Here is a 13,940-nt window from a genome sequence, read left to right on the forward strand (position 1 = left end):
TGCTAAGAAATTTAGCGAACAGTAGAGCTCAGACAGAATTTGCTGTTCTATTTATGCTCTGTGGTTCAGACTATAATTACATGATCTCATAATAATCTGGTGTCTTGGGTAAGTTATTTCAGAGACCATTAAAGCTGGCATTAAATACTTATTAGCAGCCTCCCCTAATTTCAGATATGGGTGGCCTTATTCCAGAATAAAATTACCTACAAATGGAATTAACAGCAGTAGATGATTAACTTTAATCAGAGATAGCTGACAGCCATAACTCCTACATTTTCATGTTTTTGAAAAGAAAATAGCTGTACTGACAATTGTTCTGTTGTATGGAATGTGAGTTGCTCAGATAGAGTGATAGTTAAGAAAACAGAGCTACTGTTTACTATTTTCTCTCAATCAGAGCATTGTTTCCTGTGACCTGAGACATAGTTTAGCAAAATGAGAAGGAATTTTACTTTGTGTTTTTCAGCAATCTATCACAGCTTGATGGAATGTGGAAAAATTACAGCAAACCTGTATTCACGCTGGTCTTAGTTCTATTGTGTTCCGCCAGCTGTGTTTTCACAGTCTTTTAAAAATACATGGCATACTGGTAGTTTGCTTTGTACGACATGATTGATCATATATATATTAAGTAGGACAGGAACCTGGACTAACTTCAGGAAGGTTAAGAACTTCATGACTGAGTCAAACTGCAGAATAAAAAAAGCAGAAGTATCTTTGCGCTCACTGCCTTTTTGTGCATGTCTTTCTGTGGTACTGGCTGTGCAATGCTAATTCTTGCACAGGGTAACTCTTGCACTATGTGTACTTGACAGCAAGTGGCTGCTTTGGATGAAGCTGCCTCATGTAGTTGATTTCTGCTGGGAATTTGCAAAAAATATACCTTTGCGTTTTACTTGTGGATGCTTAGTTCACTTTCTGGGGAAGTGGCAGATTTCAGCCCCCGACTGCTGTGAAGACTATTAAAATATTTTATTTGCATTACTACAATTTCCAGTGAAAAAATTGAGGAAATGCTACCCATAACACAAGGCTGATGATTACTTGAAAGGTTCATAAGAGCCATAAGTAATGGTTTATACTTTGCTCTTAGAATGCCAGAAGGAGGAATTAAACACTTCTGTCTTCATACCACTTGAAGGTATTAACTTCTAGGTTTGAGTCTAGCAAGGGCATAAAAAAAAACAATGAGCAAACAGTCATACAGCTGTGCTCATGACAACCATGCCTTATTTATATGCTGGGGTACAAAAGTGCCAAAACCATTTTAGTTCAATTCTCACAGAAAAATAAATTGTGGAAAGTGCTTGGCACAGCATTTATATGTGACATTTTTTTTTTTTATACGAGAAGTTTGACTGTAGACATGCTATGTCTACTCAATATTTTTCAACGTGGACAAAATTTCAATTGGAATTTAAATATCATGCTTTTAACACGAAATTGCAGAACAGATATCTGGGTAGAAATTAGTTTCCATTATGTTGGCATTGATTTAATCTTTCTTAATCTTTCTCCCTATTAGCAATCACCTGCTAAAATGAGCAGTTCTAAAATTGTGATTGCATGCAAGCTAATACTGAAGTAGAATAATTCAATGATTTCTGTAGTTACTTATACAAATAATGAGATAACTGTAAAGAATCTGTAAAAAGAGTACAAAAAAGTCAATAAGAATTATAATTTGAACATTGAAGAGCTGTAGTATATTACATCAATCAGAAGGTGCCTAATAACTGGCATTCAAGTGAAAGCAGGATTATGCTGCACAATTTATTCGGCTCAACTTTGTGTTATTTCTGCTGTTAACTGATATTAGGTGAGTTTTGTCATGAAAGCAATTTTTGTTTCTTCATTAATGGGATAAAACAAGTGGACCTGTGTTGCTTGTCCTTAGTCACATACATACCTTCACTGTTGTTTTCAGCTAAAACAGTGTTCTCTAAGATTTAGGTATGCTCTAGGCAATGGTTTTTCTCTACCTGTAAGTACTGATGGAGAAGTGCTTGTCTTTATGAATTCTGTGAAATCCAGGTGCAGAGCCAATTAACCTGGAAAATTGAGGTGTTGTTTTTTCCAACCTGGAAAAATGTTTGAATTGTTTCTCCTGCACATACTGAGCTAGTGAGTATACCCACTTGCTTAGGATTTGTACACAGTTTTAAATATGTTTTTTGAGAATGTGGACTTGGTCCTCTATTGCTAGAGAAACTAAAGCAAAGCCGAGCAGTAGATGCTTGTGAACCAGTGATCTATCAATATATGTCTGCTTTCTCTGCCTTGGTATTTAATGTCTACTTTTCAGTGTTTCAGTAATTTATTAAGTAAATGACTGCATATGACTGTCATTACTTACAGAAGAAACTCACTGAAGTAGTTAGAGATGATACTAAATATAACAAAAGCATTTATTTAATCTGTAATTCACTCAGAAAATAATGTATGCTGCAGACTGAGGGTTTGTATGTTATTGTGGATGTCTTTTGTTTGATGTTCACCTCTTATTTGATCAGCTTGTAACAGAGCATGCATCTTTTTGTCTTGCTTTTTTCCCCCCTTTCATACCTTGCTTATACAAATGCAGCAGGAGATGAAGAAAACAAGCGTATTGGAGTACAGGAATCAGAGGCTGAGGCAGGTCTGTGTGACCACAAGTGCCTATCCGCTTTAGAAACATTTTCCCATGAGCATGTAGGGAACCTTTGCTGGCCAGCTTGTTTTAAAACTAAAAATCCAGAGAAAAATTTTAAGCTCAAGACGAATAAATTAAATATAGCATAGTTTATTTACCAGTTTGTGAATGCTGTAAATAGGTCAGCCTACAAAAATCATTTTACATTTTTACCCTCTGTCTGAAAGTACTCTTCTCTGTCACTACTATCAAGTTACAGCCTTAGCCAGATCTTAGACATTGTACCCTCTACTTTTCATTCATACTTTGGCAGGCAAGGAAGTCAATATTATTGTAGCATGATACTTTTTCTTCCCAAGTTTGTATATGTGGAGTGATGACGCTGAACAAAGAGTGAAAAAGGGCATTACATTGAAATTTTTAGAACAATTTGCATGATGTCCCTCATCCTGCTGGAAGACATTTCAGTCATCAGACAAAGGAAGTTAGCGTGATGAGAGCTGATAGATGAAGATCAAATCAAATATGTGAATGCTGCTTGAACTCAAATACTATGTGATTAAAATATCAGTTTACATTCAAATTCCAGAAAACACACTTCCTGTGATTTCAAAGACAAGCAGAGATTTTTCAACCATTGTAGTTTATGCTCTTAGATATTTTTCTTGATGGAAGAATCATAAAAGCATAAATGTTCAGTTGCAGATCACATCTTGGTCACATCTTGGTTAATAGGTCACATCTTGGTTTACTCTCCAAGTTAGATATCGTTTTTTTCAAAAATAATTTGTATCCCTGCTGATAATTTTCTATGACATCATGTCAGCTATGATGGATGTGGAAGAGCAGCACAGATTAGCTTTTGCGGTTGTAAATATTTGAGGTAGGTTAATGTTAAACTTAGCTGCCTAAAATTAGGAAGTGTGGTCCATAGCTCAGAGCTCATGGAGCACAGCCCAGAGAAAGACAAGTGTAGTGCAGTTATTACCACAGTTAAGTGGAGAGAATGTGGTGCTCCTGTAGGAGCCCCCAAAGATGTGAATATCTGAGCCAAAACCTCATCTAGTGCTAGCTGGTAGGGAAAGTTAGCAGTTAAGCATAAATGTGCCTGAAATCCCATCCTGCTGAACACTATAACTGCCTGAATCACAGATTATTTGGAATCCTATGACCAGGATCCTGCTCCCCTTGTTAGTTAATAGAAGAAAATATGAATCACCATTTTCTTCTTAAAATTGGAAATAATTACTGAGATAGGCTCATTACTTGTTCAAAAATCTGAGTGCTGCAATAATTTTAAGAGAGGGCATCTGGTAAGCAGAGTTTTTTAATTGTAGTTTGTACTAAAGCATCCAAAGTGTCCTTTAAGACCCTGGCTTTCCCTTTTTTACGTTATAGTGCAGTGTACATTCTTCTTGCTTTTGCTGTGATTTTGTCTGTAAGTGTGCGTTGTTCACTCGTATGTGTGTACTGTGCACTCTGTGTTTTGTGATATTCAAACATAGTGCATGGAATTGTGCTAACATAGTTTGCAAAATATTTGTGTGTGCTGTAGTTATATTGCTCATTGTGACCTCTGTTCCAGTTGTTAATCATCACTGTCTGTTTTTAATGTTATAAAGATTGTGAGGAAAAACATCAAACCCCACCTGTTAATGGGAGAAAAGGCAAGTTGTGATGGTGTCATTAGTGAATTGTGGATGTTTTTGTTTACTTTGTTTTTTGCTGCATGTTTGTGTGTTCCATAGTTCTATTAGATCAAAATCAGTAACTTAATGTATGTTCAGTTTTATTGTGTTGTTTTACTTACACTTAAAGTCATTCTTTTCAGCAGTGGTTTTAAAATCTTTCCTAGACTCAGAAGCCCAGAAATCTGTTTCTGGTGTTAGCTCTGTTGTTGAATACCACCTGGATATGTAATCAATTTGCCTATTTAGAATAAGTGGGATTGTTTTTGCACTTTTCCTCATTTAGGAATTCACTTTGTCTTACCCTAAAAAGCCAAGTATATTTCACGGATATCTACAAAACAGTCTGCGTATCACCAGGGCTGTATTCTGTTACCTTCCTTAGCTGTGTATTTTAGAAGTTTGGCACAAGTTTACTAACAGGGACAGAGCAGTACCATTTTTATTAGCATATCCTACTAGAGAAAGTTTTGCACTGTTTGCAATCAACTCTATTTCTAATTTTTTTTGTATTATATATTCTATTTCATGTGCTGTAGAAATAAGCTTAATGCAAAGCACTGAAATGTTGATATAGAGATACAATTTTTTATTTAAAAATAGACAAGGTTAGTTGTAATGAACAACACAGCTGCTTACTTGAAATTTTAACCAAGTTCATGCTTATAAATTGCTGTGATAGATTTGAAGAAATGTGTTAGAATTTATCCAAGAACTTCTAAAGCAGTACATTTAGTCTTAATCTCATCAGTAGTGAAATATCACCTAGATAGTGCCTTGGCTTTATTAAAATTTGTACAATTACTCTTACATTTTCATCTCTACCAGGAGTCCCTGTGAGTCATAGCCCCAGCTGCACCATTTTGTGCTGTACCTTGTTTTCTCTACGCTGGAATATCGTAGCAGGGGGAATATAGCTCTTGGGGAAAGCTGGGCTTCAGTTTTGCTGGTGCTTATTTACTATGTTGGGAGATACATTATTTTTAATATGTTGCTTGTTTTTCTCTTCCTTGCACACAGTGTAGACTGACTGTATGAGATGCCTTTGCAGAAGGGCTCAGCCCGTAAAGCATTGACTGGGGGCACATCTCTAACTCTATAGCTGTGCCAATGAAATCTGGAAGTCAGCTGCTGTGAACATACTTCATTTTACCTACTAGACTGCTCTTTTTTGTGTGTGTGTGTGTTACACTTCTAACATCCAAATTCTAACTCTGGGAAAGCTGGAGGCTTTTGCCATTGACTTGGCTAGTTTCACAAAATAGTAACCAGTGATGAAGTCAAGCTAAAGGTGTTTCCATTCTTAGTTTATTTTCTACTCCTTCATCAAAACCTGAAAGACATACTTTGCACAGTAAATTAAATCATACTAACCTGTATTAGTTTAATATGTATTTTTTTTAATTTCCCTAATGGGTTAATTTTGTTATACAACTTCCTTTGCAAGAGCTCTTTTAGTCCAAAAAAGTGGTTAGTGTCTAATATTTGATTTTGAATATTTATTACAAAAAACATGATCTTTTCAGTTTTACCTCAGTATTTTAGTATTTTTCATGTGTTTTGTATGACCCCTTTTGATCATTTGTGTGTGTATTTCTGGTATTTCTGTCTTTTACTGCTTTAATTTCAGATACATAAAAGATGCTATAGTTGCTGAAGCAGAATTTGAAACCTTTGGGGTTATCAATTCCCTCATTCTAAAGAATATTTTACATAGTTATACAATAGCTTTGTTGATATCATGGGAATCAAGAATGCTTCCAGATTTTATCTTCCAGATTAGAAGTGTCTGGAGTCTACTTGTATATTACATGTATGCTGAGACAAGACCAAGCCACCATGTTGTCTCCTTTCCATGCACTGTGCTTTCCATATATGTGGGGGCACTGCAGTCCGTATGCCTGGAGGACTAGCACAGGAATTTCAAAGGATAGAAGTCCAGAGTGGCACACAGTTTAGGCACAGTCTAAGAATTTAGGTGATTGAAATGCTAACCAGGCAGAATAAAGGACCCCAGTCAAAGAAGTGATCCCAAGTGAACTTGCAGTACACATGTATACAAATGTTTTTTTTGAAAAAGAGGCGTGTGGCCATTATGCCAGAGGGACTGCCATCATGCTGGCTGATCTCAGCATCTTCTTCTATCTAAGATCATTTGAGATTCCTACACTTTGCCTGATTGACTAAACAAACAGCCATGAGTCTCATGGACTCTCTATTTCCCTGGCCTGTGGAATTTAGACTTCACTAAGAGACCATGGCAGCTTCTGAATTTTGCATGAAGAATGATACTAAATGTGTATAATGTGTGCTGTGAGTATATCTGACATATCTTTATGCATTATGAGAATGTGTTATGAGAACTTAGGGAGATTAATGCTAGATTTTAATTAAATTCTAGTTTGCACAAAGTAAGGTTTAAGTATTGTATTGAGCTATTGAGATTACTCTAGTTGTAGGAAAGCACATATCTGCGTTCCTTGCTCTGGGAAAAAGTGGAATGAAAAAACCCACAGGAACACAAAACCGAAGTGATGCACCCATAAGATTCTAGAAGCTCAGCCAGAGCCAGGAGTGGGGCACCAGGAATGACACGAGACAGACCATCCCTCAACCTGTCCAATAGTCCATGTAAGAAAAGCAGGACAGGGCTCAGGACCATTCCCAGAACCTACTGAGAAAACCTAATGTGTCCCTGATGATGAAGCAGGACCAAAACTAGCAGGTGTGGCTGGGACCATATGCAAGAGCTTCAGTTTGAAAAAGTCCTAGAGCAAAAGAGGGGAGACTGAGGCATCTTCCAGCTTTTTGGTGAAGGGCTCTGCAGCTCAGGCTTCTCAGGCAGCTCTCCCTTATCACAGGAAGGCAACTGAATTCCTCAGCTCCTCAAGTGCACTCTGTTCCCTGCCAAGAAACATGAGCATCATAATAGGCCAGAAAGCGTAAGAAATAGCACTCAAATCAAAGGCTTATCTATTCAATTGGGTGGTATAACTTGTTGGTAATAACAAACCTTATTAGAAAAAAATCCCCCCTCAAGTTTATGATTGGCCGAGTATACTGTAGGTACACGTTTGTAACAGAGATGTGATGATGTTTTAATTCAAGATATCGAGTAATGCTTTGTATGAATCATTGTTTTATTTCAGAATTTGCATTAAGAATTTCCATTCATGAATTCAAATTTAATATTACATGTTTTAGAGTGTATAAGCATGGAATACATGGGCAGAATAGCCTGAAAAATAAACCAAATCCCTAGACCATGTTAAACCTTGCATCCTGCACTCTGCCAGATGTATTTGTAGGCTGTTCACATATCTCTGTGTGCATGGTGCACTCACTGACACTCCAGGGAATGGGAGTGCAAACTTGAACAAAGCCTGTAGAAGGGAAGTGCAGAGCAGGAGCTTGTATTTTGCTCTGCTTTTATTTTGGTTGTTAATTGTAAATTGCATTATTTAAGTTAATTAATCATTAGACTGGCAATATATTTTGACTTTAATAACAACATGAAGACCATACTTAGTCTGACCAAAAATCCACCTGACCTAGTGCTTGGTCCTCAGCAGGACAGGTCAAAGTGCTGGGGGAAAGGAATATGAGCAGAACAAATAGGTAGCAAAGCTTAACAGGGATTCTGGGTTCCCAGTCTCCAAGGTCTTGTGCCTGATGTCTTGAAGAAACATCAGAGGTATCTCTGTGTTATCTCCATCTCTTCCATAAGCTCTTTGCACCCCTTCTCCTGCCAAGGCATAACCCTGCAGTACTTACCCAAACAGGTCAGTCAGGAGAGCTCTATTGGGAGATACTCAGAATAAGCTTATTCTTAACAGGCCAGCAGACCAGCTCCATTGTATTCATTTCCAACGTGTTTCAGGCGTATAACCAGAAGAGGGAGCAAAACTGCCATATTTTAAAAACATCTAAGAAAATAAGAAACAAACAAATCGTTCTCTACCCCAAACAATCCTAGAAGAGAGCCTTGATAGTGGCTTAAATACAGTATCTTTGATTTATTGTAGTTAAATAGACCTTATTAAATATTAGTATATTTAATGTACCATTAATGACCGTACTTTTTTCTTCTGGTATATTTAGATTTCTGTGATGTTTCTTCATGTTTGACGATCTATGATAGCTTTTAATGTATTAACATGATATTTTGAGTTTTAGCCAGGGGTGGTCTGTGACTGTACTAGATAGAGTTCTAACAAGTTTTCTTTGTGATTTTACTTGACTGCATCTACAAGTTTTCTTCCAAATAAGCAACAGAAGATGATCATATTATTCCCCATATAGTGGGACCCGTTAGTAAGATAGTTAAAAATAAATGATGAGCCTGCTAGTGGATGACTGGAATTGTTAATTGATTTTCAAATACGAATAATTAATGTATTCTTCAAGTCATTTATATCATTTATATCAAGTCATTTCATATCGAGAAAATATTTATGGAATAAAGGAAGCAGCTACAGTGCACTGCAACTTTTGTGACACTAGTAAGGATAATATGAAATATCCTTACACGGCAATATTTTTTATGAAGCCCACTTTTTTTTTTTTTTTTCTTCAGAATATGCAGTTCAATAAGGAACATGAGAGGGAAACAATAAATAATTAAGTTGTGTAAGACTTTTAATGCAATGCTGCATTAGTTAAACCCACACTGTGATGCTTAAATAGCCATTCATGAACAACAGATTATTTTGAAATGCTGTTAACATACCTCAGCATTCATTTGCTGTTTTGGCTCTGTTTGCGTGGAGAAAATCTTAGATGAGCTGTTGTGATGTCAGTGGTGTCAGAAGCTAAGCAATTGTGTTCTCTGTCTGGCACGGTGTAGAATGCAGGTACAATATTACCTGCAGATGTTCAAAACATTGTTTGATGTTCAAAACATGTCAGAAAAAGACTGTGAATTATGCTGTTTGTCTTTGGAAACTTCACTGTTGTCTAACTCTTGCTACAGCAAGGTTGTGGAAACTTCAGCCCTGAGACATCTGAATGTTTTCCTGATGCAGGAGCAGCAGGAGGCTGCCTTTACTGCTGACTGTGTCACATGAAGCTGGCTTTGATGCCATTAACAGCACGCTAGCAGTGTAAGGTGGGATTGGATTCCTCCCAACTGAGATGCAGTACAGCTGGGACAGTTCTTCTGTCATGACATGAAGCCACTTGCTTTCCCTCGGTGGAGATCTGTCACAGATGAGAGCATTTTTCTCTTGGTGGACTCTTGAGAGGGATGGCTCCTTTTATTGTTTTAGGGACTTTATTTTGTGAGCTAAAACATATAATATGAATTTGCCTTTCCTGTAAGGAAAATACAGTTACACTATAATTCAAATATAAGTCTGATTAATTCTTCTTACATTCTTAATGTTAAAGGTCACAAGTACGCACGTCAAAATGTAGTTTTTCAACTTTTGACATTTATCCCATGGGTTCACTAGGTTTTTGCTGTACTTCTTTATTTAATAAGTACTGGCCAATCCACTTCTGACTGATTTTTACAGTAGTTATCACCATACATTATTGAGAATATAATTCCTTTTTGAGCATTCATTTTATAATGCACAAAATAGAAAGTCCTGAGAATTTTTCATTTGCAGAAGAAGATACTAAATTATGTCCTTATGAAAAAGTGAAGACTATATGATAATTAAAAATCTGTAAGTAGAAAAATACAGATAAAAGGGGGTTCACAGAAATAGTTGAGACTGCAGAGAGTAAAAGCTGAGCAAATTTAATAAAAAAGAACAAATTACAAATGTAACGTGAGAAAATCTAGAAGAAAGGGTAATAGATTAAAGGGCTATTACTGTCTGTAGTGCAGAGAAAAGAAGGGAGGAGCTAGTATTTGCCTAAGAAAATCCTCTGTTGTTAGCATCTTGAAATTTTGCTGCATCATCTTGTAGTTCTGCAGTTTGCAGCATCATTCTAGCTCAGCTGTAACACTGCTAGTGCTTTCCTAATCAGAAAAGATGGATATTAGCAACAATTCTTATTATATGCTACTTTCTTACTTCTAACATAGAATATTAACATAGAATATTTAATGTAAAACATAAAACTTTAATATAGAATGTCGGTGTAATGTAAGAAATGATTGTACTGAACTGCCCTAGGAAAAAGGAAACTTCTATGCATCACTGATTAACTTATGGATAAATGTGTATTTCATAGAGAAAAAGAAAAGATCATGTTTTTGTTAGGAAGAAGCATAAAAAAAGATTTCATTTTCACAGCTACAAAAACAACATTCCTTTTGAAGTTCAGCAATACACAGAGTACTAGAAAGGTGACAGTTTCTATTTTAGCGTGCGTATCTGTGGTGTCATAAAATCATTATCCTGAAAATTCTATTGATGTGTTACCTGAACTCTACAACTCCATCAATTTCAGAAGCCAAAGCTGCCTTGCTTAGGACGGCAGCCTGTTATAGAATAGCCACTGATGGGATGTCTACAGGATGACTGCAGATGACATTTTTATGTGCTTACATTTTGAATGCTAGCTATCAGTCCTCCTCAATTAATAAAGAAAAAAAAAAAAAAGAAAAGAAAAGAGATGCAATGAGATAATCTCACTTTAGGTCAATGTTTTATTTTAATTAATAAGATTGAAAATGTGTGGATCTGGGCAGCCTGATTTAGTGGTTGGTGAACCTGCCCATGGCAGGGGGGTTGAAACTAGATTATCACTACGGCCCTTTTCAATGCAGGCCATTCTGTGATTCTATTATTCTATCTCTATTGTATTATTCTTCATCACTGGCTATTTCTGTGATATTGTACGAGTGGTTATGACTGTGCTTAATGTCTGTGAGGAACTTTGAGTTTTGCAGCGTAAGCAGATTCACAACAGCCTAAAGCAAAAATGGAGCCTAGTGCGTTTATCAAATTGATTGGTCCCAAATTGGTTTTGACATGAGATACCAAAATGTTTCAAACCTATACTTTTATGCTAAACACCCAGTTTAATCTTAATCAAGAATATGGAATAGCATTTTTTGAGTGCAGTTAGGTTCAGAAGTGATGGTTTCAGAGTATAGGAACTGTAAGTAGGAGGAGAGTTTTTATCGAGTAACTTCATCTGCCTAAAATACCAACTGAATTTAAATCTAATCCCAGATTTAAAAAACGATTTTGACCTACATTTGGATTAAATATTTTTAAGTATTACACACAACTCAATTTATTGAACACATTTCCAATTTAAAAACAAGCATACATGGTTGCTGGTTTGGTTTTGCCTTGTTTGTTTGAATTATACTTTTATGAAGTCTTTCATACAAAAATATGTTCGCTTGATGTCTTTTTAAATTCAGAAAAATATGCCAGTATCCTAAGAATCTATAAAATATGCTGTATTATTTAAAATGAAAGAAATTATTATGTAAATCACATCAACTTTTAAAATTCTAGTTGTTAAGTATAAAACCAGAATATTTGATATATATTACACCAATATCAACATAGATACGTAGAGTGTATCCTTTTCTGTGTTTAAATTGTTGGCTAATCCTCTTGAACACAGGCCTCTAAAAGAAACTATTTTAAGTTTTTACTATGTTATTGATGGTATTTTGTTTAGATCAAGTTATCCCAAATGGTATTAGGGTATCTTATAACATAAGTCATATAATATTTCTGATTTTTTTTGGTTTATGCTAGAAGTTACATGGGAGGACCAGCAGAAAAAGGTGAATGGTACAATAACTGATGACAAACCATTGCCGAAAAAGAAACACCATTCTGAGCCAGGTTTGTCAGGGTTTTGAAAACCACATGAAAGCATGAGACAATAAAAACACATTTCATGCTTTTGTAATGCGTGTGCTTGATGGTTTTTTGTTTTTGTTTTTTTTCACTTTGGTGTGGAATTTTTAGTATGTAGAAAATAATTAGAATAGTCATGTAACTAGTTCTGTTTTAGAATAGCAAAAATAGATCTGCTTTTGTAAATAATTGTGTTAGAATGCACATGCATTAGTAAAGAAATACGCTGGCATAATATTAGACATTAAATTAGACTTAGCTTGATTTTAAGCTTTGAATTTTGCTATGATTTATCTGTGTGTGCAAGCCTCTGGAATCCAGGTATAAGTTATGCTGATTCTTTATTAGAGTACTGAACCAAGGTATCTACTGCATGTATGGTGGGAAAGTCATCTTGTGAAGGGTTGAATAACCTCTTTGTACCATCAAGTATGACAGAAATAATGTCTTTTTTTTTTTTTTTTTTTTTTTTTAGCACAAACTGTATTTTCCATATGTCCCAAGTTCTTAAATCTATCTTTCTTCTGGAACTAAAAACTTTCTTTCACCCCGAACATAAAGTGCAATTATTCAACTCTGTCTTCATTACTGCAAATGTGTAGCAATAAGAAGCAAATCTAACTGGGGTAATGATAATGCTGATGGTAATAAAGTGTTCTCTCTGAATCAGACAACAAAAGGTGCTAATCACAGCACTTTAGCCACTTGCAAAAGACACTGTGATGTTACAATAAAGAACACATTGCAAAGTATAGGGATGAGCACAGTAAGAATGGAAGGCAAGACTAGACAAATTGTAGGTTTCATTCTGTATTAAAATGTTGATTTAAATGTTGATTCAAATGTCTTCTTAAGTGAATGGGAGTTTTTCAGTCCGAAGAGTACATAGGTACAATTCTGGGCTGCAGATCTCTTTCTGTTGGCTATAATAACTGTCTCACTCTAACAGCAACAGTTTTTGAGTCATTTAAATTAAAGTTTACATGATTGGCCACTTGTACCGCCTTCTAAGTTAATGCTGTAGTCTCAGTTTTAGTCTTTTCTACGTGCTGAACACCTCCAAGTTCCCTGTTGAATCTGAGCTACTGCACATCTTAAAATTCAAGAATTAGGAGCAAAGAGGAGCAGCAAAATCCAGATTGTCTGTGTAAAGTAGGAACTGACGAATATAGCTGCAGAATGCATTTCAGTTTCCAATTCCCTGACACTTTAATGCATCAGAGGAAGTTACAGGATAAAAAAAGCACTGCTTGTGAGAGCCAGAAGTGAAGTGCATCTTCTTTTCCAGCTGACTTAGCTATTGCATGACAGGTTTAGCATACATTTGCAGATCTTCACTGTAGACTTTCCAGGGCAATTTTGGCAGAATAATTTCTCTGCGTAGATTTTTTTCATCTCCATCTCCCACCTGAGGTAGGTTTAGAAATGTGGTATTCTGTTATCTAGGCAGATGGCACTTGGCACATCCATAATTATTAGCAATACTTGTTTAGAGAAAACTTCCATGTTTTTACAAACAGGAGATTGTACTTTTCTGCCTACTCTTGAGACATTGGATAGACATAGATTCTGGAGTATGACTGAAATCTTGCAAGACTGGAAAACAGATAGCAGAATAGCAATAGAAAACAAATATGGGCATTGAAAAGCAGTCACTTTTGTGTTTTGTGTATCAGACCACTATCTGTGTGATTTTTTGAATCTTATTTCTTCCTCAAGAGCACTATGACATCAAATACTGCAGAGAATACACAAAGTTGGTTTGGAAAGCCACAGTCACAGTTGCCAGAAGTTAGAATAGATAAAGACTTGAGCAAAAATTTTGCTCTGCACTTC

At 35.9% G+C, this 13,940-nt stretch overlaps 1 protein-coding gene across 36 annotated transcripts in view; it reads left to right on the plus strand.

Annotated features, from left to right (window-relative positions):
• Nucleotides 1-13,940, plus strand: part of RIMS2 (regulating synaptic membrane exocytosis 2) — a 437,811-nt gene that overhangs the window by 318,671 nt on the left and 105,200 nt on the right. The window contains exon 30 of one of the 36 annotated variants that reach the window (XM_042868715.1): nt 12,000-12,089. The exons of the other annotated variants lie outside the window; for them this stretch is intronic. Within the exon in view, the coding sequence (XP_042724649.1) occupies nt 12,000-12,089 (90 nt within the window). The remainder of the gene's footprint in view (nt 1-11,999; nt 12,090-13,940) is intronic. 36 annotated transcript variants of the gene reach the window in all.

The sequence above is a fragment of the Lagopus leucura genome, unplaced genomic scaffold, assembly GCF_019238085.1.
Source record: "Lagopus leucura isolate 7727_CA_CO unplaced genomic scaffold, USGS_WTPT01 Super-Scaffold_100002, whole genome shotgun sequence".
NCBI lineage: Eukaryota > Metazoa > Chordata > Aves > Galliformes > Phasianidae > Lagopus > Lagopus leucura.